General features: G+C 37.8%; 1 protein-coding gene across 4 annotated transcripts in view; it reads left to right on the plus strand.

Moving 5' to 3' along the window:
• The window catches only part of UBR3 (ubiquitin protein ligase E3 component n-recognin 3), a 158,909-nt gene that overhangs the window by 50,246 nt on the left and 83,384 nt on the right, over positions 1-25,279 (plus strand). For all 4 annotated transcript variants that reach the window (XM_055123540.1, XM_055123542.1, XM_055123541.1 and 1 more), the window contains 10 exons: positions 338-517; positions 2,126-2,259; positions 10,456-10,542; positions 16,555-16,620; positions 16,738-16,827; positions 18,894-19,022; positions 19,141-19,193; positions 19,292-19,425; positions 19,888-19,972; positions 22,395-22,537. In XM_055123540.1, coding sequence (XP_054979515.1) covers positions 338-517; positions 2,126-2,259; positions 10,456-10,542; positions 16,555-16,620; positions 16,738-16,827; positions 18,894-19,022; positions 19,141-19,193; positions 19,292-19,425; positions 19,888-19,972; positions 22,395-22,537 — 1,101 coding nt within the window. The remainder of the gene's footprint in view (positions 1-337; positions 518-2,125; positions 2,260-10,455; positions 10,543-16,554; positions 16,621-16,737; positions 16,828-18,893; positions 19,023-19,140; positions 19,194-19,291; positions 19,426-19,887; positions 19,973-22,394; positions 22,538-25,279) is intronic.

Below are 25,279 nucleotides of genomic sequence, written 5' to 3' on the forward strand. Positions count from 1 at the left end.
ACATACTTAAAAATAATGTTTCCCTACTCCACATATTAAGAACATGTATTTTTTAGTGATTTCAGTAGTTTCTTTTTTGACATGTTTCTATTTTTTTTTTTCTTTTTGCATCACACCCGGCGATGCACAGGGGTCATTCCTGGCTCTCACTCAGGGGACCATATGGGATGCTGGGAATTGAACCTGGGTCGGCCATGTGCAAGGCAAACACCCTACCCGCTGTGCTATCGCTCCAGCCCCCAATATGTTTCTCTCTTTTTTTTAAATAACATTAGTCTGAGCCATTGTTATAATTCTTTATTTGACATTAATTTTGGGCTGTCTGTTTCTGTTTTAGATGAAGAAAATAGTTTACATGTGGTAGTGAACTGTGGAGAAGCATTATTGAAGAATAACACTTACTGGCCTCTTGTTAGTGACTTTATTAATATCCTTTCTCATCAAAGTGTGGCAAAGAGATTTTTGGAGGATCATGGTTTATTAGTTACATGGATGAACTTTGTATCTTTCTTTCAAGGTATGGATTTTACTTAATTTTTTAAATTAAAACATTTCCAAATTGCCTGGTGCTAAGTGATTAAATGCTAGTGAAAAGATAAAAGCATATTCTTCGGTTGCATGTGTAATGCTTTATTTTAGTTAAGTTATTAGTACCTTCTATTTTTTTCTGAAACTATACCAGGGACTTACGAAAAATGTTAAATTATTAAAAGGAAAACACATAATGCTACCTCTAAAGCATTAAATCTGGGGGCTGGAATGATAGTACAGTTGGTAGGACACTTGTTTTGCATGCAGCTGACTCGGGTTCAATCCCTGGCACCCCATATGGTCTCCTGAGCACCACCAAAAGTGATTTTTGAGCACAGAGCTTGGAATAAGCTCTAAGCATTGCTGGGTGTGGCCAAATAAAAAAATTCCACAAAAAGCATTAAGTCTGTTAAATTAGAAAATTCTAAGCTATCTTCTAAGAAGGGTTCGTAAAATTGTTTTGTTTCAACTAGCATAAATTATTACTGTATCACTGTCACTGTCATCCCATTGCTAATCAATTTGCTCAAACAGGCACCAGTAACATCTCCATTGTGAGACTTGTTACTGTTTTTGGCATTTTGAATACACCATGGGTAGCTTGCCAGGCTCTGCCGTGTGGATGGGATATTCTCGGTAGCTTGCTGGGCTCTCCTAGAGGGACGGAAGAATCTAACCCAGGTTGGCCTCGTGCAAGGCAAATGCCCGACCCGCTGTACTATTGCTCCAGCCCATTTTTGTTATAAAGTGGAAAAAGACCGTCAAGCCTAGGGATAGGAGGCAATGGAAAAAGGTGAAGGTACAGGGGGAAAAGAGAAGATGGGTGAGAGAGTAAGAACAGTCAGCAGGCTGCCAAGTACGCAGAGCAAAGTCCCGTAGACACCTAGTTCCCAAGGCTGGTGGAGGAAAGGTAAGGACAGAAAGAAAACAAAGGTGTTTTGTTCTGAAGGCTTTATTTAGCTCAGGAATGGGGGTAAACCACAATTTATTTAGTGGGAGATAAAGGAGACTGTTGGGGAGGAAGATCTCAGTAAGAGAGCATGAGGGGCAAGAAGGGGAAAGGAGAGAAACAAGTGCACTGGTCAGAGCATAAATTAAAAATTTGAATTTCTTATTTAGTATGCTTAATTAGATTATCTGTTACCATGTCATCCCGTTGCTCATCGATTTGCTCGAGTGGGCACCAGTAACTTCTCCATTGTGAAACTCGTTGTTACTGTTTTTGGCATATCGAATACACCATGGGTAGCTTGCCAGGCTCTGCCGTGTGGGTAAGATACTCTTGGTAGCTTGCTGGGCTCTCTGAGGGGGCGGAGGAATCGAACCCGGGTTGGCTGCGTGCAGGGCAAACGCCCTACCACTGTGCTATCGCTCCAGCCCAAGAATTCATAAAATTTCTAAGAAACACTAGATGTAACAATTTCTGAAAGGACTAGCTCACTGTATTTTTAATAGTTAAACTATTTCTATGGAGATTGTATAATTTTATGAAATTTGTTTGCATGAAAACGTGTTTGAGGCTAGAAAGTGTTTATTTTTTATGTGAATAGTTGCTTTTATTTTGCAAGATTTATGTCTGCTTTAATTTTTCAAGGTATGAACTTAAACAAGCGAGAGCTAAATGAGCATGTGGAATTTGAGTCTCAGACCTACTACGCTGCCTTTGCTGCTGAACTTGAGGCCTGCGCACAGCCAATGTGGGGACTCTTATCGCATTGTAAAGTCAGGGTATGTTCTTGTTAATTCTGTAGTTTTACTGAATTTTAAAATGATTAAGAGAAAGAATTGTATAAACATTGATTTGTTTACTCACATATAGTAATGGTCAGTACTTACATTTGAATTCAGCTCTGTGAAACCTGACCAAGACATATTCTTAGGCACTTTATCTTTTCAGGTCTTTCTAGTCTTATATTGAAAATAGTTGTTGAAGCTTTAAAAATCTCCCTCCCCATTCATCTTGATTGTTTCATTCTACTCATTGCTTGTTCCCTCATGCTGCTTGTCTTTCAAGGGACTGAGAATAGTTCTTACCAACGTTTATATTGTTAATATTCTAAGCACTATAGTAGTATACATTTCATATGATTTCCAGTTGCTTAGAAAAGAATCTAAGATTAGTTTAGCATCAGTGTAACTTCTTAGGATTTTGTAAGAATGTGCTCACTTATAATTTCATTTAGTTTTGTCTTTTCTATATGAATATAAATATTTTAATTTTGCATTTTAAATTGATCTGAAGACTCCCCAGAAGCCTTAGACAGTTTTGGGAAAGGAATTCCCTGACCCTGGACTAAAGTCTTGACTAAAATTGTGTTTTTTGAATGAAATGGAAAAGGGACCATGAAGGCTGCTCTTTCAGGGCTTTTATAAAGCTCTCTTTCATATACTTTTTAAATGTATATGTTCCTTGAAGCTGTTACTTTATTTTATTTTTTATGTCTTCAGCTGTTCTCGACCTGCAAATGATTCACAACTTTGTTGTAGTCTAGCCAGGTTCTAATTTTTAACAGCCATCGTTATTTATATAAATCTTCTTAGAGGTATATAAATTTTTCTCAGGTAATTAACTTAAAAAAATCTCGCATATACATTCTATCGCCTCCCTGTCACTTAATTATGGGTTGTATAATACAGCTATCTAATAAAGATAACTTTCTCCCCTTGTCCAGCCAGTTTTGTCTAACCTATAATCAGATACCAAGAATTACTTCTTCCATTCTGGACATGTCTCCCTGCCACTTGTTTCTTTTACCTTTATATATCCCCTTATATTAAAAAAAATCTGGGTTATTACTATGATTTTTTTTGTGTGTGTGTATTTTTTATTTATATATTTGCTATTTATAAAAAAAGTTTTTATTAGTGAATCACCGTGAGTACAGTTACAGACTTACAAACTTTCGTGCTTGCGTTTCAGTCATATAATGGTCGAGTGCCTGTCCTTCCACCAGTGCCCATTTTCCACCACCAGTGGTCCCAGTATCCTTCCCACCACCCCCATTCCGTCCCCTCCACCTCACCCCGCCTCTGTGGCAGGGCATTCCCTTTTGCTCTCTCTCTCTCTCTCTCTCTCTCTCTCTCTCTCTCTCTCTCTCTCTTTCCCCCCTTTTGGATGTTGTGGTTTGCAGTAGAGGTATTAAGGGCCATATTGTTCAGTCTATAGTCTACTTTCAGCCCTCATTTCCCATCCTGAGTGGGCCCTCCTAGCACCCTTTACTTGGTGGTCCCTTCTCTATCTGAGCTGCCTTTCCCCCAGCATTCGAGGCCAGCTTCTAAGCTGTGAAGTAATTCTCTTGGTATTTATCTCTACTATTCTTGGGTGTTAGTCTCCCATTGTGTTACTTTATATTCCACAAATGAGTGCAATCTTTCTACATCTGTCCCTCTCTTTCTGACTCATTTCACTTAATATTATTATTAGCTTTTTTTTCTGTCTTTAGATTATACCTAGTCTGATCTGTTCCAATACATGTTTTCTAAACCTCATACCAAATCTCTTCTTTGCTTAAAAATCGTTTGGATTCTTGGGCCATGGAGATAGCTGACAGGGTTGTTTGTTCCTTGTACACAGAAAGTCTGGGTTGGATCCCACACACCACCTGGTCCCCTGAGCATTGCTAGATGTGACCCTTCCAATCCCACCCTTCTAGTGCTTTCCAAGAGTAGCTGATTCCCCAAAAAACAAGCAAAAAAAAAAAAATCTAATTTCTATCTTCAGAATAGGACCGGTTTCTTTCTTTCTTTTTTTTTTTTTTTAACAATTTTTTAGCCATTTCACCCAATTTTAACCCATCCTATATGAAACACACTTTATAAAAATTAATTTGTACAAATTCTATTCCCTGTCTTTCTTCTTCTTTTTTTTTTTTTTTTGCTTTTTGGGTCACACCCAGCAATGCACAGAGGTTACTCCTGGCTTTGCACTCAGGAATTACTCCTGGCGGTGCTTGGGGAACCATATGCAATGCCGGGGATCGAACCCGGGTCGGCCGCGTGCAAGGCAAACGCCCTACCCGCTGTGCTATCGCTCCGGCCCTAAGAATAGGACCGGTTTCTTATAGAGACATTAGATTCTTAAGAACTTGTTTTTAATTCTCATTATTCATTTTTTGATATTCACTGTACTTCCATGCTTTTTAAAGTATTACATAGGAAATAGCAGGAATTAACATGAAAATGATGATTATGTGATCTGATGATATTGTAGAATCAGAGAAGGTCTTTCCAAGGAAACAATAGAAGGAAACGGCTATATGAAGAATATAAGTGGGGTTAGTGGTGGTGATAAGTGAGATTGGAGTAGCCTACCTCCAGTGGGAAAGTGATCCTTACTAGGAATTTTTCACAGAGCTCATAGACTAGAAAGGCCAAAGCAGTAGGCCAGATAAGTTAGGTAACCTCTGGTTTAGAGATCAGAATTAGTTTTAGTAGTTTGAGATACCTGAAATCCCTATGTGGAAACAATGAATGGGTATTTGCATATATGAGCCTTATGTTCAAAAAGAAAAGTCTGGAATAAGTTTATAAATAATATTTGTAAGTTTATAAATTTTATACCCTTGGAAATGTAGGTGGTATTTATCACTAGGAGATGAAATAATATTAAGAATGATGAGAACAGAAATGGACTCTTAAGATTGATATACTTAATTTCCAAAGGGGGGGGGAGAAAAATCAGTATATATGCAATACTTATAAGACCAACACCTGGAATTATTCAGGAGGATGGTGGGTATGGTGTTGGATATGGTAGGATGTTGATATGAAAAAGTCAACAGGATTTTTCTGGTGATTATAAGATGCCTTTCAGTTACAATGAAAAATTGCTTCTAGGTAGTACTTTTTGTCTTCCAGCTTTGAAGGCCAGCATTTCAATGTGTTATAGTTTCCTTAAGAGAAGAGAACAGAGAGAAAACAGGCTCTTTCTGTCCTGGTATCATCTCAGAGAATAGTTTCTCAGTTAAAGGACCATGAACCCTATATAAGATGCTCTCTTGATGAACACTTACCCCTTCCCACTTTTTGGTTTTGAGACCACTCTGGGCCGTCCTCAGGACTTATTCCTGACTCTGCGCTTAGGGGTCATTCCTAGCAGTGCTCAGGCAACTATATATGTTCTTGGAGTTTAAACTAGGGCTGGTTGCATGCAAGGCAGCACCTTGATCCTGTACTACTCTCCATCCCTGTACTATTCGACATTTTTTGTCCTCATAGCATCTCTGCTAAGGTAGATAGTATCATCCTTTTCTTTCTGAGGGGGTAGGTAATTTGCTCTAATTCACACAGCTACAAGTGGAAGTTGAGTTTGAAAACAGATCCTTCTGTTTCTGAACCAGTGTACTTTGCTGCTTTTATGTAATTCTCTCTGTCTCTCTGTCTTTACTGCCACCCTTCTGGATTTACCTCAGGGGCCTCACACATTGCAAGGCTTGCATTCTACTACTGAGCCACCTTCCAGGCCCTTTTAATCAACTCTTAGACAAGAAAACCTAAAAATTGTTGGCAGTTTTTTCTTATTTCATAAATTTAAACAAGAAGAAAGGTTTATTTAAAGAAAAGTTATATTTTCTAATTATAAAAATATACGATTAGAAGGCAAAGCGGAAAGCTGTGATAGCTTTATTTCTTTGTATATTTTTCCCAAATGCCACTTGGTTATTGAAAACATGCACAGCTAATCAAGCAATATTAATTCAGTAGTGTATGAATTAAATAAAGGTTGGCACATTTTTAGCATGATAACTCATTTTTTCCCCTCTGCTGAATAGAACTAAGCTATAAAATCTCCATCTAGTGGGAGGTTTTGATTACTGCAGACTTGTCAGAAATTGAGCCTGACTCTCTTTAGAGTATGTCACTGTTAGTGAGTGCTAGGTTGACATAAAGCACTTTGCATACGTTTTCCTTTTATGCTTTTAATGGTACTAGGAGGTGGTTGTATTTTACCCAGTTTTTATTTTATTTGGAGAAACCGAGACTCAAAATTTAAGTAATTTGCTCGATTATAAAACTAATAAGTAGTTAGAATGCATGTTGATTTTATTTATTTTTTTTGAGATGGGAGGAGGTGTTAATGGTAGAAGATGGGGGAGAGAGGGTCTAAATATTGCTATTTTTAAAAGCTGAATTAAGAGGTCAGAGAGATAGCTCAGAGGGGTGGAATTTATGCTTTGCATGCATGAGACCTGCAACTGTCACCTCATAACTCTCCTCCTGGTTGGTGTGGCTGTGGTGGCGTCTAGCACTATGGATCTAAGCAGGACTGGAGAACTGAGCCATCGGGCTTACCCGGCCAGGCCAAATATTGTGAGGGTAGCTTCTGGACCCCTAGGCATAACGAGGATGTTTCCACTCCTCCCCCATAAGTTATATTTTGTGAAACTGCCAGTTTTTCAAAGATAAAATTTTCAAATTGTCTTCTTTCAAAGAACTCAGAGTACCAGGGCATTTTTATATAGTTATGTATAGTGTTTCACAGATAAATATATATATGTATGTATATATATATTATATAGTACAGGGGATTGAATTCAGGTCCCCCTTTCACATATAAAGCAATGTTCTATCATTGAGTCACTTTTGGCCCTAATTAATTATTTTTCAGAAAGCATGTATTAAATTTATACTGTTGTCAGAAATACATAAGGGTCCTTACTTCTTACCTGCCATTTTAGTCTGGTTATGACATTATCTATGGTAATTAAAAATTGCCGTTCAGTTTTCTTCAGAAAGATACAGGGAATAGGGGCTGGAACAATAGCACAGTGGGTAGGGCATTTGCCTTGCACGCGGCCGACCCAGGTTCGATTCCCAGCCCATAGGGTCCCCTGAGCACCGCCAGGGGTGATTCCTGAGTGCAGAGCCAGGAGTAACCTCTGTGCATTGCTGGGTGTGACCCAAAAAGCAAAAAAAAAAAAAAAAAAAAAGAAAGACAGGGAATAGAATTTGTACAAATTAATTTTTATAAAGTGTGTTTCATATAGGATGGGTTAAAATTGGGTGAAATGGTTAGCAGGGAAACTAGAGAAGTGATAGTTGGATTGTATAGTAGGAGAAAGATGGAAATAGAAATGAAACTATGCAGTAATGTCCAGAAAAAAATTAATTAACAAGATTGTAGACTAAGCAGGAAGAAGAAATCAACAAGTATGAGAGATTCAGTCTTCTTTAAAGGACTATGGCAATTTATGTATGATATATTTATACATTTAAACTGATGAGTTTAATCTGTTGGGCATTGATACTACTTGTACTTTTTTTTTTCTTTCTTTTTTTTTAATTGAATCACCGTGAGATACAGTTACAAAGCTTTCGTGTTTGAGTTTCAGTCATAAATAATCAAACATCCATCCTTCCATCAGTGCATATTCTCCACCACCAGTGTCCCCAGTATACTGCCCCTTTTCACCCCTCCCCCTGCCTCTGTGGCAGACAATTTCCTTCATACTCCTCTTTACTTTTGGGCATTATAGTTTGCAGTACAGATACTGAGAGGATATCACGTTCGATCCTTTATTTACTTTTAGCACACATCTCCCATCCCGAATAATTCCTTCAGCCATCACTGTCTTAGTGATCCATTCTCTATTCTAGCTGCCTTCTCCCCCAGCTCATGAGACAGACTTCCAACTATGTGGCAGTATTACTGTCTACTGTCCTTGGGTGTTTCATATTATGTTATTTTATATCCCACAAATGAGTGCAGTCCTATGTCTGTCCCTCACTTTCTGACTCATTTCACTTAGCATGATACTCTCCATGTCCATCCACATATAAGCAAATTTCATGACTTTATCTCTCCTAAGAGCTGCATAGTATTCCATTGTGTAGATGCACCAAAGTTTCCATAACCAGTCGTCTGTTCTCGGGCACTCAGATTGTTTCCAGATTCTGGCTATTGTGAACGGTGCTGCAATGAGCATACAGGTGCACATGTCATTTCTACTGTGCTTTTTTGTACCCTCAGCTACCTGTACTTTTATTATACATTGATTCCTCCCTCCCCCAACATTTTAACTTTCCTTGAGATAAAACCTATATATCATAAAATCACCACTTTATGATAATCATCATTTTAAAGTATACAATTCAGTAGTTTATATTTATAAAGTTGTGTTACTCATAATTTCTTAATTCTAGAACACTCCATTACCCTCTCAAAGAAATTTCATATGTCTCAATTCTTTCTGTTTTGTTTTGTTTTGGGGTCACTTTGGCAATGTTCAGGGCTTACTCCTGGCTCTGCACTCAGGAATCATCGTTGGTGGTACTTGGGGAATTCTATGGAATGCCGGGATCAAACCTGGGTCAGCTACCTGCAATCAAATGCTCTACTGGCTGTACTATCACTTTGGCCCCCTTGTTTTTCCTAGTTCTTATGTTCCCCTCTGGAAAACCCTGCTTTTCCTCTGTCTCTGTGAATTTACCTAATCTAGACATTTCATGTCAGTGGAATCACATGGTATGTGATCTTATGTGTCTGTATTTTTCATTTCACTATGTTTTTATGGCTCAGTACTGTTGTAGCATATATTGTTACTTCATTTCTCTCTTACTAAATAATCCATTTTATTGTCCTTTATTTCTGAACAATAGATACATTCTGAAAAATGCTTCATTAGCTGGTTTTGTAATTGTGTAAGTGTATAATAATAGACGATAGCTTAGTTTATTTATAGGGATCACTATTGTATATATGATTCAGTATTCACTATAGGGACATATGGAACATGGCTGTTAGCACATTTCATTTGTTCATTTGTGGTGTGATTGTATTTTGGCTACTGTGAATAATGTCACTGTGAATATATGTATACTTTTGGTGTGAACATAAATTTTCAGTTTTCCTGTAAAAGTGAAATTTATTTAACTTTAACTCGAAAATGACTGTATAATTTTACATTAGCTACCAGAAGTGTGGGAGTTCTAATTTTCTCATATGCTTGCAAATAATGTTTTTTGCATCTTAAAGGTTGTATCTATACTAGTAGGTTTAAAGTGGTATTGTAGCTTTGATTTGCATTTTTCAAAGACTTAGGGTTGGGATTCTTTTCATATGCTTATTAACCATTTGTGGATTGTTTTTGGAGAAATTTCTGTTTAAATTCTTTGCTACTTTTTGGGTATCCCAGGGGGGCAAAGGTTGTGGAGCCATATTTGGTATTGCTTAGGGCCTACTCCTGGTAGAGCCAGAGATCAGACACCAGTGGGTTGGCCACATGCAATCTCACTGGCTCTGCATTTTTTAAAAAAGAGGCTATAATATATTTTTCATTTAACTTAATATTTATCTATTTTGTTCATCCACTTCTCTATAAAACATGTTTTATTCCACATGCCCCCATTTAAGTGCTAATATTTCTAAAATTTTTTTGTAAGCTAATATAGTCACAGGGTTCTATGACTACATAAGTACTAAAGAGTACTTATGTTGACCTACATTTTTAGTACCCATAATGTAAAAGTTATCACTTCAGCCAGTTTTAGGTATGGAATCTAATAACATTTAATACATAGATAATCTAATCTGTTAAATAAATAATGGTGGTATTTGCATATTAAATACCACTATTATCTATTTAATACATTATCTATTTCCAGAACATTTTCATCTCACCCCTTCCCACTCCTGATAAAATCAGTTCTGTACCTGTTGAATGGTAATATTAAGGAACATAAAATATTTTTTTAATCTCATTCAGGGGAATACAGTTTACATCACATAAAATTATTTTAGCTTATATTCATTTTTAGAAATATTCAGAACATACCATGTTCTTTAGTTTTCATAGTTGTTGGTCTGTTACTACTTGTGGAGGATAATTTCTTCAAAAAGCAGATAGGTATTTTAAAACTGTTATAAATAAACAGTTGAAAATGGCATATATATAACTGTAAAACTTATATGACTTATTATTTTAGGAAACTCAAGAATATACTCGAAATGTTGTGAGATATTGCCTTGAAGCTCTTCAGGACTGGTTTGATGCTATCAACTTCGTTGATGAGGTATGTATGTTTTAAGTAAGTATAAAAACATTTAAGAGAGGTGTTAGATTTTATTTAACACAGAAAATCTATTTTCCTGGGACAAGAGAAAGAAGTTAGAAGAAACAAAATACTATTAGCACTACATAAAAGGCAAGAGCGTTAACACTTGTAGTTTATCTCCAGCCTAGTACTTAGAGAAGATTTGGGAGACCAGTTCTTTGTCATTTAGGAAATTCCACAGTGCATTAATCATGTTTGAATATTTCCTAAAGAAGGGTTTAATTCCTTTTTTTTTTTTTTTTTTTTTTTTTTTACTAAATATGTTATGTCTCAGTATTTCTCAGGTGAAAATTTCATTTGAAGAAAAGTGACAGTGCAATTGTGAATAGAATAGAGGAGATTAATGGGAAGAATATCACAACTTAATGGTCAGTGTTCTTCTATGGGCTTGAGCAATAGTGGTTGTTATTAAAGGTGAACTGAGCGGAGCTGCCACAAGACATGCTCTGTATGAAATATACAAAAAATTGCTTTCAGTTGGTCAGCAACAGAAACCCCTTTTATTCATGTCAAAACATTGGGTCAAAATGTCTTACGCAGAAGGAGACATGTGTCAGATAATTTTAATCCCCATTTGTTTTCTGAACCTTGATGGAATGATGGAACTCTTCATTTATAGAGGTGGAAGGAGGACTTGCATTTATGTATTTTGATTTCTTTGAAAAAATTCTGATGCAAATGGTGAAAAGTTGGAAATACAAAAAACATTCTTTCTTTGAACTATTTGAGAGTTAAACTGTTGACTTGATGTCCATTAGCAACAAATACTAGTGTGTTTTCTAAACACAGATCATTGCCTTTTGTAACAAGACACAACTCTAAAAATTAGTAAATTAACAGTAGATTATCAGTATATGCTCCTTAGAATTGTTCACATCTTAGAAATTAGAAATTATCCGTGATGCCCTTTATTCCGAATCAAGTTGTGCGTGGTTATCGAGTCTCAGCTCTCCTCTGGAGCAGTTTCTTTTCTTTCCTTGTCTTTCAGCACAATAATTTTGAAGAGTACACTCAATGAATTTGTAGAATTTCCTTCAAACTTGTGTTTGTTTCATGAGTAGATTCAAATTTCATTTCGTCTCTTTCACTGGAATATAGGAACATATTACAGGAATGGTAGTGCAGTCTTCATTCTCCTGGTACCACAGGACTTAGTTTAGTTTCTCTAACAGGAAGATACCTGACCTTCATTATCCTAAACATAGTCAATATCTGCCCATTTCTCCACATATGTATTTATATCATATTCTTTTTTTTGGGTGGGGGGCACATCTGGTGGTGCTCAGGGGCTACTCCTGGCAGGCTCAGGAGACAACATATGGTGCTAGGGATTGAATTCAAGTGGCCATGTGCAAGGCAATCCTTCTACCCACTATATTCTCTCTCTAGCTTTTATCATATTCTTTATATAGCCAATATCCTTATTGACCGGTACTTTTAAATTTCTTGGTTCTTTTGGAGGGGGTGTTCTTTGGTTACTGTTTTCTTAATACTGTCATCAACTGCCTGTTAATTACCTTTTTACAAACCAGGTAATTTAGCCATAGAGAGGGTAAATAAAGTTTTACTGTGGATATTTGAACTTATATAATACTGTCACAGGAAACTGAGGGAGATTCTGATTTAAGTAGTGTAGAATATATTACAAAAATAATAACAGGGAAAGTTTATTTTTTAATTGTAGTGTGGCAAAATACATATATTTATCATCTTAATCATTTTCAGCTTATAGTTTAGTTTGCTAAGTGTATTCACATTGTTTTGTATTCTGTCTTTGGAACCTTTTGTTTTGTGAACTGTATCTCTCCCCAGTAAAATTTCTTTTTCCCCTCCTCCCCATTAAACCTTAACACCACCATTATACTTTTAGATTTTTTTTTTGTCTTTTTAATATCTTGCACACTTTATACACTATTTGTCTTTTTTTTTTGTGACTGATATATTTTACTTATAACATCCGTAAGGTTCAATTATGTTGTAACATGTGTCAGAAATTTCTTTAAAGGGTAAACAAGCTTTTAGAATAATTTTTTGTAGAGGTGTATTTACATATTAAGAAACTTATTCTACTTTGTTTTGTACAAAAGTAAATCCAGAGATTGTGATCGCACTTTTTCTAACTCTACAGGATTATTTTATAGCAGTTATTGGAAAGTTCTGGTTAATTTTTTTTTAATAAGAATTTTATTTTAGGGGCTGGAGCAATAGCACAGCGGGGAGGGCGTTTGCCTTGCACAAGGCCGACCCGGGTTCGATTCCCAGCATCCCATATGGTCCCCTGAGCACGGCCAGGGGTAATTCCTGAGTGCAGAGCCAGGAGTAACCCCTGTGCATCGCCAGGTGTGACCCAAAAAAGCAAAAAAAAAAAAAAAAAAGAATTTTATTTTATTGAATCACCATGTGGAAAATTACAATGCTTTCAGGCTTAAGTCTCAGTTATACAATGCTGAAACAATCATCCCTTCACCAGTGCCCATATCCCACCACCAAAACAAACAAACAAACAAACAAAAAACACAGTACACCTCCCATCCCGGCTCCCCCGCCCCCCGCATTGTAACTGATAAGTTTCACTTTAATTTCTGTTTACTTTGGTTACATTCAATATTTCAACACAAACCTCATTATTATTGTTAGGAGTACCCCACTAGAATCAGACCTGTTGTGAAGAAAAATGAGGTCGCACGGCCTCATTTCTGTACTTTAACAACTAAGTCCAGGGAGATTTCTTCCAGCTTGCAATTGGATCATTGCAAGCTTGTAAACCCCATCTGTGGTCGTCATAATATGGCGGTCACCACGCCCTTCATCCCTGGAAAGGAAGAGGCAAGAGAGAGAAATACCTTTCCCCTCCTGGGCAGGCATGGGGCCACAGCTTAGTTCTCAGACTGGAGACATTCTGCGAGGAGCTGCCCATGCCGAAAGTAGTTTAGCCGGGTCTGGATTCACGCTCTTGCAGCTGCGGAGAGGCCACACACATGTGCAACCCCTGGGATCACATCTTGGCGGCCTTGGTTAATTTTTTAAAATTCCCTACCCCTCCTCCTTTTTCTTCTTTGTTGATCTTGCAATGAAGGGTGATGGGGTGGTTGCACCACACACCTGGCTCTGGAGGTCACATCATTTTGCTGTGCTCACATACCTGGCTTCAGTTTCACCAAGGTTTCATTCCTTTAGTTGTGGTGCTTGGGCAACATATTCTCCAGGGTCACATTCTTTAATTGAGGCACACAATTGTGATGCTTGTTGGGGGGCATCACTGTGATGCTCACAGAAACTTGCTAGGAATCACACATCCCGGCTGCAGCACTTGCATATCTTTTTAGTTTGTGGTGCTTACTCACACCTGTTTGCATTGTGACTGGAATCACTTTTGGTACTGGGGAGCACAGGCTGCTAAGGTCACGCTAGGTTGCATGTGGACACTTGTAAAAAGTCACAAGGGGCGGTGCGCGTGTGCACAGAAGGAAGGGGGAGACGCAGTGATGCGTGGTGTCGTTGTTGGCACTCGGGCCAGATCTCTCTCACACGCACCGCTCTCGTCTGGTATACCGCTCTCGTCTGGTGTTCGCGAGACACTGTGTATGGACTGGATCGGGACGGCTCCTCCTTGTGCTCTGCTTCTGTGTGTGCTACTGTACTCTCTTCTGTCTGTCTCTCTGTCTCTGTCTCTGTAGTCTCTCCTCTGGTCTCATCTGACCTCTCTCTGTCTCTGCCTCTGTGTCTTCTTCTGTGTTTCTCCTTTGCTTCTGTGCCTTCCTGTGTGTCTTCTGTGTCTTTTCTTGTGTTGTCTTCTTCTGTCTGTCTCTTGTCTCTTTCTTCTGTCTCCTGTTTCTCCTTCTTCTGTCTCTTCTGTCTTCTTCTTCTGTCTCTCATCAGTGCCCCTGTTTTCTCCTTCAGTCTCAGTTTATATAGCAAATTACACAGGGTGGTGACACAAAGGTGGGTTGAACATTAACAAATCAACAAAGAAGGGTAAGACCATTTCTCGAGGAGATTATCAAAATCTCATCTAAGGAAATCTCATCTAAGGAGATCCACTCAAGGGTGGGGGTCCAAACAATGGTGCGTCAGGGTGTGAGCTAGTAATCTGCTTAAATAGTTATAGCAAATCTACTTCTAATATTTCTAGCAATGTCATTCTGTATGAGCACAGTAAGAGATATATCAGACTTAAAGTTTGGTTCTTCCTGAGGACATTCACTATATATTCCAGACCACAGTCCTCAGGCCAGGTTAGTCTTCCTAACCCCAGTTAGTCTTCCTAACTACTAGTCTCGTCATTACTTTTGGATCATGACAGCATTTTTCTATGACCATGCTCTCAACTTATAGTTGAGTATTGTGGCGCTTTGGCCTGGCCCATTTCGATGCCAGGGTAGCTCACAGCTTGCCCTGGGTCCATTCTGTCCCTCGTTGGGACCCTGCTTTTGGTGTGCTAGGAACTAAGGGCAACTGAGTTGAGAAAGCAGATGCCCAGGAGTAAATATTATTGGAGTCAGTCAGCTCCCAAGTTAAAAAGCATAATATTAACTGTCTTCCTGTGTCCGTATAGAAAGGACATTGCTCTAAGGTAAACTAAGTTCCCTGTGGCAAGGCTAAAAGGACAAACCCCATGTTATCCTACAGACACTGGGAATTTTAACTTGTGACCGCTTGATTTTAAGGCAGGTGCTCTGAGGCACTGTGCTATTCCTCTGGGCCCTGGATAAAAAAGAAACATTGCAATTTTTTTTTGTTTGTTTTTGGGGACCACACATGGCAGGTTGGGGGCTACTCCTGGCTCTGTAGTGGGTGGTAGCTACCAGCTGTGCTCAGGGGACCATGCGGTGCTGGGACAGAACCTTGGGCCTCCTGGCGTGCACTCAGCCTGTGGAGCTCTCTTTGGCTCTGAGTAAAAATTTTTAAATAGAAAAAACTTCACTAAAATTTATAAAAGCATCAAAAGTCAGTATCTTTTAATTTTTCATCCTTCTTAAAGGACAATTATGGCACAATTTTCCCTTTATAGTGATAGCTTAACTCATGGATTCATAGGTTTAAACAGAGTTTTGTAATAAATTCATAAGGTGCCAGTGGTCCTTTACATATTCTGTCCTGTTTCCCTATGGATGAAGGGTGTGTCTTTGCTTATGATTTGGGGAGCAGCTCACGCTGCTTGTGAAGGAACTTAGCCAAGATCTTCACTTATTCCTTACTTTAGGGCTACTGGCAGTTTTTCACCAACAATTAATGTAACAGTGGAGTCCAGACTAGCCCCTTAGTTGTTTTTTGTTAACTTTAGGAAGTTATTTAGGTTTGCTAAGATTGAATTCCTAATTTATAAAGTGGAGACCTTAATTATTCCTATTTCAGCGGATTCTACTAGGATTAAAGGAATAAAGCTCTTAGCTTGGTGATTTAGCTCATAGTAAGTGCTTAGTGAACGTTAGCTATTCTTATTGCTATGTCCTGTTTGGATGCATGCATATGAAGATTCCCAACTGTTCTACTTTAAAGAGAAGTCTGTTTCATCTCTTATTGTGTAAAAATGCTTCAGAGGATTTAAAGTTGAGTAGTATACAATTTCTACTTTCAAGGAACTTGTATTTTTGGTGTTTAAAAGTGTATATTTAGTGATTAAAAAGAACTTTATGTTCTAAAAATGCAAGGGTTTTTTTGTGTTGTTTTTGGCCACATCCAGTGTTGCTTAGGGCTTACTTATGGCTCTTCACTCAGAGATCACTCCTGGAGGTTCTCAGGTGACCATACAGGGTTTCAGAGATCAAACTTGGGTCGGCCATGTGCAAAGAAAGCACTCTACCTGTTGTACTGTTGCTCTCGTAGCATTTAAGAAAAAAAAAAAAGCTTCAAAAGCTTCAGTTAAAACATTTGAAATAAAATCTGGGTGAAAGTATGTGTTTAGAATTTTAAAGCCTTTGAACTTCTGTAAACATTCTTTGACTTTGAATTATTTTCTTTTTTCTTTAGCCAGCACCTAACCAAGTTACTTTTCATTTGCCACTACATCGTTACTATGCTATGTTTTTGAGTAAGGTAAGACTGTCATCAAATATTTGATTTTTATTTTCACATTGGGAATTAAGTATTGAAATATTAAATAATCATTTTATAAATAAGTATTGAAGTAACCTCTTTAATCATAATTTTTAGGCTGTGAAATGTCAAGACTTGGATTTGGATACCGTTATACCAGATCAGGAAATGTTAATGAAGCTAATGATTCACCCACTCCAAATTCAAGTATGTATTTTAGTTTTTAAAAAGTTTTGAATTAATTTCCTTGGTTGAATGATTCTTCTGTATTTTATTTGTATGCCCTAATCATTCTCATTCTACCTAGTGTTGCAAAACATTTTAATTTTGGTTTTGGGGCCTCACTTATCCATACTCAAGGATCATTTCTGGGCAAGGCTTCTGGGACCTTATGGGTTGCTGGGGATTGAACCCTGGTTGATGCCCTACCTGCCATACTGTTGCTCCGGCTCCACATGTTTTAAAACTTGGATTTAAATTAAGTACTTATATTTTTGCCAGGTTATATTTAGGTAGCTTTTGTTTTGTGAGGTTTACATTTAGTTATAATTTACTGAGGATTTGTTTCACTGTTACTTATAGAGGAGTTTTAGCACTACAGCATTGTTTTGGCTCAACTTTAAACCGGGTGCTACTACCACTATTTTATATGTACATTGTTTGGAGTAATGTATGTACTTGTGATTTTCAGTTTCCCAGTTACATTCATTGATCAGTTTGCTTTGTTTATTCCTGTGTTTTTTAAAATTTTATTTTATTTTATTGAATCACTGTGAGATATAGTTATAAGCTTTCATGTTTCAGTTATAATCACAAAATGATCAGACACCCATCCCTCCACCAGTGCACATTCCCCATCACCAATATCCCCAGTATACATATACCCCCCTTTTCTACCCTTCCACTGTCTCCATGGCAGACAGTATTTCCCATACTCTCTGTCTACTTTTGGGCATTATGTTTTATAATACAGATACTGAGATGTTACCATGTTTGGTCCTTTTTCTGCTTTAAGCACACATCCTGACTGATTCCTCCAACCATCATTTTTAGTGATTCCTTCTCTATTCCAGCTGCCTTCCTCCTGCCCACTCTCTCCCACCGCCACTCATGAGGCAGGCTTCCAACTATGGAGCAATCCTCCTGGACCTTGTATCTACTGTCCTTGGGTGTCAGTTTCATGTTATGTTATTTTATACTCCATTTAAAAGGAATTGCATTTGTCTTTTTTTTTTTTTTTTTTTTTTCTTTTTTGGGTCACACCCGGCAATGCACAGGGGTCACTCCTGGCTCATGCACTCAGGAATTACCCTTGGCGGTGCTCAGGGGACTATATGGGATGCTGGGATTCGAACCCGGGTCGGCCGCGTGCAAGGCAAACGCCCTACCCGCTGTGCTATCACTCCAGCCCCTGCATTTGTCTTTTGCAATTAAAAAAAATTGCATTTGTCTTTTGTTTGAGTAGGAAAAAGTTGTCAGTGATTTTTTTCAGGAACTATTTCTGTAAAAATTGTTGAAAATGTATCCAGAAATTATCATGGAAAACAACTTATGTATAAACTGTATAAGGAGAAACTAGAGGCTGTGTAAAATGAACATTTTAATACATTTATGAATGTGTATTTGTTGTGGCTGGAGCAATAGCACAGCGGGTAGGGCATTTACCTTGCACGCAGCCGACCTGGGTTCGATTCCCAGCATCCCATATGGTCCCCTGAGCACCACCAGGAGTAATTCCTGAGTGCATGAACCAGGAGTAACCCTTGTGCATTGCCGGGTGTGACCCAAAGAGAAAAAAAAATGTATATTTGTATTGACTGTTTTTTAGGGGAACCACAGGCAGTGGTGCTCAGAAGACCATGTGGCGCTGGGCAGCAGAGGCAGCTCCTTCCGCATACAGAGCTTGTGTTCCTCTCCTTAAGTTCTCTGGCTCTGCACTGGATATTTTAAACTAACATTAGCTAGAATGTCTGGTTTATACGAGGGTTAAGTTACAACTTTTTTTTTTTCCTTTTGGAGGGGGTATGCATATCTGGCAGTGCTCATGGCTTATTTCTGGCTCCGTACTCAGGGATCACTTCTGGTGGGTTTCGGGCTTCTGGGAACTGAATCCTGGTCTGCCACATGCAAGACTAGCACCTTACCCACTGTACTCTCATTCTGGCCCCAGGTTATAAAATATCCATGAAATAATTTTTCAATATAATGTAGTTTTATAAACTTGTTTAAATGTCTTATTCTTTGTCTAATTTGCTTAATTTCTATTTCACTAGGCGAGTCTTGCGGAAATCCACAGCAATATGTGGGTGAGAAATGGCCTGCAAATCAAAGGACAAGCCATGACTTATGTCCAGTCTCATTTCTGTAATTCTATGATTGACCCTGACATTTACCTATTACAGGTAAGTGATCTTGAGAGTGCAGATGGTGCACTTTAGATGTGTTTCATTTGTGTTTATAGGATTGATTAAATGACGCAGGGAATATTGAAAAATAAAGGATTGTTTTTGTCTTTTAAAGGTTTGTGCTTCTAGACTTGACCCAGATTACTTTATTTCATCTGTCTTTGAAAGGTAAAAATACATTTATTAAGATACCTATTAGGAAGTACATGGAGTTTATGATAACTTTGTTTCAACTTAAAAATTTGTCTTGAATATTCTTATTATAGATTTAAGGTAGTGGATTTGTTGACAATGGCTTCACAACATCAAAACACAGTGCTTGATGCCGAGCATGAGAGATCCATGTTAGAAGGCGCTCTTACATTTCTTGTGATTCTTTTGAGTCTTCGTTTACATTTAGGTAAAAACCACTAGTACTACTTGGATATTAACCACTTTAATACTTGGGTATTAACTATTCTCCCCCACCCCTCCTGGTCCCTGTGGTAACTATTACATGTAAGGCAATTTGATAACACAAATGTACTTTAGAAGTGTGTCATTAATGCCAGTATGATTTTAATTTATAGATCTGACTAACAGTTATTAGTCTACAGAGCAAAGGAAAGATTGTATATACTTAAACATTGTTTCAAACTCTTGGTAATGTACAGTTTTGCTTTTCAGACTATCTTGAAAAAAACCTACTTAAGAGAATGGCAGATAGTAAGATAAACTGCAGTTCTGCTTAGGCATTGTATTATTTTCTCATTAATATTTGAAGCATATCATATTTTGGGTAAAAGCAGCATAGCAAATCTGTGCTAGGTTGTTTCTGTATATTTTACATATGTACGTATTAATTCTGTTGTCATTCTTTTAGGAATGTCTGATGATGAGATTCTCAGGGCAGAGATGGTAGCCCAGCTCTGTATGAATGATAGGACGCATAGTTCATTGCTGGACCTTATATCCTTTTAAAGGCTTTATTTTCTGTTAGTTGGGGGAATGAAATGATGATTTTTACAGATTAAAGTTTTACCGATTTCTAAATTAAATTATTTTTTGAAATTGAAAAGCGGTGTAGAAAATAATTCTAGGTGTTTCTAATTGTTTCTAAATTGTCTCTTACAACTCCTTGCTAGACCTTGGTTAGACCTCAGGGCTGATGTTGCTGGGCACCTCATGGTCTGGCCTAGTGTTAGTGAAAGGAAGTTGTATGCTCTGTATATGGCAACTATGTCTGTTGTAGTTCTGTAGTTCTGGTAAAAATGGAGAGGTATATTATAATTATTATAATTATTCTGATCAAGTTTTAAACAGTCTGAAGATTTTTTCCTTAGAACTTGATCTTTAAAAAGTCCTAAATGGTCAAGTTACTTTTAAAATAATAAACTTTAAAAACTTCTGATTTTTTGGTATAGGACTGAGCATAGCTTGAACACTATTTTCTTTTTTTTCTTTTTTCAGTTTTTGGGCCACACCCACTGATGCTCAGGTTACTCCTGGCTCTGCACTCAGGAATTACTCCTGGCGGTGCTTGAGAGACCATATGGGATGGTGGGATCAAACCTGGGTTGGCTCTGTGCAAGGCAAACGCCTTATCCATTGTACTATCTCTCCAGCCCCATGAACACTATTTTCTTTTTTAATTAGTGAATCACTGTGAGGTACATTACAGACTTACAAACTTTTGTGCTTGCATTTCAGTCATACACTGATCGCGTATCCATCCCTCCACCTGTGACCGTTTTCCAGCACCAGTGATCTCAGCATCCTTCCCACCACCCCTACCCCTTCACCCCCACCCCACCCTGCCTCTGTGGCAGGGCATCCCTTCTGCTCTCTTTCTCCTTTTGGGTGTTGTGGTTTGTAATAGAGGTACTAAGTGGCCATCATGTTCAGTCTATAGTCTACTTTCAGGATGCATCTCCCATCCCAAGTGGATCCTCCTAGCATCATTTTCTTGGTGATCCCTTCTCTAACTGAACTGCCTTTTTCCCCAGTATGTGAGGCTGGCTTCTAAGCTGTGGAGTAATCCTCCTGGTACTTATCTCTACTATTCTTGGGTGTTGGTGCCCCATTCTGTTACTTTATATTTCACAAATGAGTGCAATCTTTCTATGTCTGCCCCTCTCTGTCTGACTCATTTCACATGATACTTCACATGATACTCATTTAACATGATACTTTCCATGTTGATCCACCTATATGCAAATTTCATGACTTCATCGTTTCTAACGGCTGCATAGTATTCCATTATGTAGATGTACCAAAGTTTCTTTAGCCAGTCATCTCTTCTCGGGCACTCGGGTTTTTTCCAGATTCTGGCTATTGTAAACAGTGCTTCAATGAACATATAAGTGCAGATGTTGTGTCTACTCTTCTCTTTTTGCATCTCCGGGATATATTACCAGAAGTGGTATTGCTGGGCCAAATGGGAGCTCAGTTTCTAATTTTTTGAGAATTGTCCATATTGTTTTCCAAAAGGACTGAACCATTCGGCATTCTCACCAGCAGTGAAGGAGAGTCCCCTTCTCCCCACATCTACGCCAACACCAGTTGCTTTTGTTCCATCAACACTATTTTCAAAGTTACTACTAATGAAATTTCAGACAAAGATCATGTTATTTTGTGTGAAAGTTTAACTATGACAATTTATTTTGTGATATGATGTTATTATATATTTATATGCTAACATATTTATAATACATAATATTTATATTACGGGTAATTGACTACAGTTTTGTAAAATGATTCCTTTCGGAATGCCTGTTTGATTTCAATACCTTGGAGATTTTTATATGCATTATCAATTTGATTTTGTTTGGTGATTTCATTCAGTCATAATATATGGTGTATAGGTATTGTAATAACAGAAGCATTCTTTGTAACTTTGTATTGAAAAAGAATTATATGCTTTAATTTGTAACAAATGGGAATGAATTGTAGTGTTTAGTGGTATTTTTTAATTTGTATGTAGTCTTTCTTTTTTTCTTGAATATTTTGTGTTTTGTAAAATCAGTTTTTGTTCATAAAATCTTGGCTAATTATTAGCATATTCTCTAACTTTTAAGAGGAAGTAAAATGTCAAATACCAAATTTGCAAAATGATAAAAATGGACGTAATTTAAAAAATATTTCTTTTCTATTTCCTCAAGTTTGGTTTTGGGGAAAATGTACTTGGGAACTTCTATTAGCATCCAATGTTTAGATTTGAAATACTATAAAAGTAGTGAAATATTTTTGTTGAACTGTTAAATAACCTTCTTGTGGTCAACTTTATATAATAATTACTATTTGAACAAAAAACAAAATCTAGAGTACTTCGATAAAATTATAGGACTGGCTTTTGATCACTGAAATAATTTTTTCTTGACACCTATATCATATTCCAGAAAATCCAAATCCCAAAAGTGGCATTATTCCAGGCAGTTATAGCTTTGAATCAGTACTGTCAGCTGTAGCTGATTTTAAGGCTCCTGTTTTTGAACCTGGGGGTTCTATGCAACAAGGCATGTATTCTCCCAAAGGTAAGTTTGTATAGACACACACACACACACACACACACACACACACACACACACACACACACACACACACATTGGTTTTTGGGCTACACTTGGCAGTGCTTAGGGGTTACTACTGGTGCTCCGTGTTGGTATTGCACTCGGGTATTTTTTAGTCAGCTATTATTCCTGGCAGTGCTCAGGGGACCATATAGGATGCTAGGGACTGAACCCAGGTTGACCTTGTGCAAGATAAACATTCTACTCACTGTAATTTTTCTCTGGTTCTATAAACAGTTTTTAAAAAACACAATTTTTTTTAAGAATTATTGTTTATGCTGAAAGAAAATTGTTCTTATTTATTCAGCTTTGCTAGCCTGACTTTTAGATTTATGTCTTCACTGTCATCCTGTTGCTCATCGATTTGTTTGAGTGGGCACCAGTAACGTCTCTCATTGAGAGACTTATTGTTACTGTTTTTGGCATATCCAATACAGGTAGCTTGCCAGGGTCTGCCATGCGGGCTCTATACTCTCAGTAGCTTGCCGGGCTCTCCGAAAGGGGCGGAGGAATCGAACACGGGTCGGCTGTGTGAAAGGCGAAAGCCCAACCGCTGTGCTATCGCTCCAGCCCAGATTTATGTCTTATTATGGAGAATAGTGGTATTATACCAACTTGTTAAAACAATTATTATTATTATTTTTTGCTTTTTGGGTCACACCCGGTGATGCACAGGGGTTATTTCTGTACTCCTGGCTCACGCACTCAGGAATTACTCCTGGAGGTGCTTGGGGGACCATATGGGATGCTGGGAATTGAACCCGTGTCCGCCGAGTGCAAGGCAAATGCCCTACCCACTGTGCCATCATTCCAGCCCCCAAACAATTATGATTTTATGTTATACAGGTGATTTTAAATTAGAAAATGAAGTTTGCGTATGAACTCATTAATTTTTAAAGTGATTGAACAATAAACTGGAAATTTATAGTATATAAGCTTCAATTTTGTTTTACTATGTGTTTGCACTCTACATTTAATTTCCAAATAGGACTCCCCCTGCAAATCTTAACTTTAAATAGTTAAAATTATAATCTCTAAATTGTGCTGGTAATATAGCTTATGTTTTCTATGTAAATACATATAAAACTAACTAAAAATGTGGGGGTGGAGTAAGGGGGGTAGTTCCACTCCTTATTATGCTTGGCCTGCTGGTGAGGGCTGAAAGTTGAGAGCTTAAGCCCTGAGTAACTTGGGGCTGAACCTTTCAGTCCTGGGGTGGGTGCTTGCAGGTGTTGGGATTGTGCTGGGGGCCTTGCACATACTAGGCATGTGGCTTTTACTTGAGCCATCTCCCTGGCTCCCTTTAAAAGTGATTTTTCATTTTTATTAAGATAAAAATTTTGAGCAAGCTGTTGACTCTTTTAGCTTTTATTGTTATAAATGATAACCTGATCTGTACTTTAAAGTTGTAAGTAGCATGCAATGTGTTAGAGGCAAAATAGAACAGAATAAACCTCATCTGGAAATTTTCAGGAAGTTAACAACGGCAGCAAGATTACTTTAGAATCTTGATTGGAATGTATTCTATTAAAGAAAAGATAGAGGATAGATCATTTTGTATCCAAAATCTAGATGAACTTTGAAATGAAAATAGCAGGCTGGTGCAGTGCAGTGTTGATCAGAGTATAATATTGAGATGTACTTGGTCAGACTTACTTTCAGTCCTCATTAAAAACACAGGTTCTTATGTCTCAAATCTAATTTGCTCCCATCCAGATCTCTGGGGACAGATTTTCAGAATCTACTTTTTATTTATTTTTATTTTTTTATTTAAAAAATTTTTTTTTATTTCCCAGCCCCGCACCCCTGGAATCTACTTTTTAAATAAGCTTGATTTGCGTAGTTACCATGCACAGTAAATACTGAAACACTGAACTGGATCACTGAGCATTGGAATCATGAAATTACGGGTCATTTAAATACAGTACTGAGTTAAATTTGTTGTTTGATAGTGAGAAAGTTATTTTTTTTTTAATTTTTGGATTTATATGTAAAGTGAGGAAGTTGGAATAGATGAGTGATTTTAAGCTTTTTAACAAGAAGTTGAAATAGGGCCCGAGAGATAGTAAGGCGGGTAAGAGACTTGCTTTGCATGCGACCAGCCAAGTTAGATCCCTGGCACTGCTCATGGTTCTCTGAGACCGCCCAGTGTGATTCCTGAGCACAGGGTCAGGAAAAGGTAAGCCTTGAGCACTTACGGTTATGGCCCAAAAAGCTGAACAAAAAATAAAGTTGAAATAAACCTTGAATTTTGGGGGAACTAAAATGAATCTGTTATAAGAAACAATAAGAGCAACCTTACTCCTGGTAAAGTGGGTGTAGGAGGTAGATAGACATTGTTACTAGGCTCTTTTGCCATCTCCTTGCTCCTAAAGTAATCCCTGCTATACCCCCATGAAAATCCAGCTTTGTAGAATACTGACTGCTTGAAGCCCGCTGGATTAAAAAACTAAAGTTTATTCCATTGCCACAGTTTTATAATTCTGATAAAAGCATTGGTGTTTTAATTGTACAATTGAATAAGTTTGGGCTGGAGCGATAGCACAGTGGTAGGGCATTCGCCTTTCACACAGCCGACCCGGGTTCGATTCCTCTGCCCCTTTCGGAGAGCCCGGCAAGCTACCAAGAGTATCTCGCCCGCATGGCAGAGCCTGGCAAGCTACCCATGGCGTATTGGATATGCCAAAGCAGTAACAGTAAGTCTCA

This window comes from Sorex araneus, chromosome X (genome assembly GCF_027595985.1).
Source record: "Sorex araneus isolate mSorAra2 chromosome X, mSorAra2.pri, whole genome shotgun sequence".
NCBI classification, from domain to species: domain Eukaryota; kingdom Metazoa; phylum Chordata; class Mammalia; order Eulipotyphla; family Soricidae; genus Sorex; species Sorex araneus.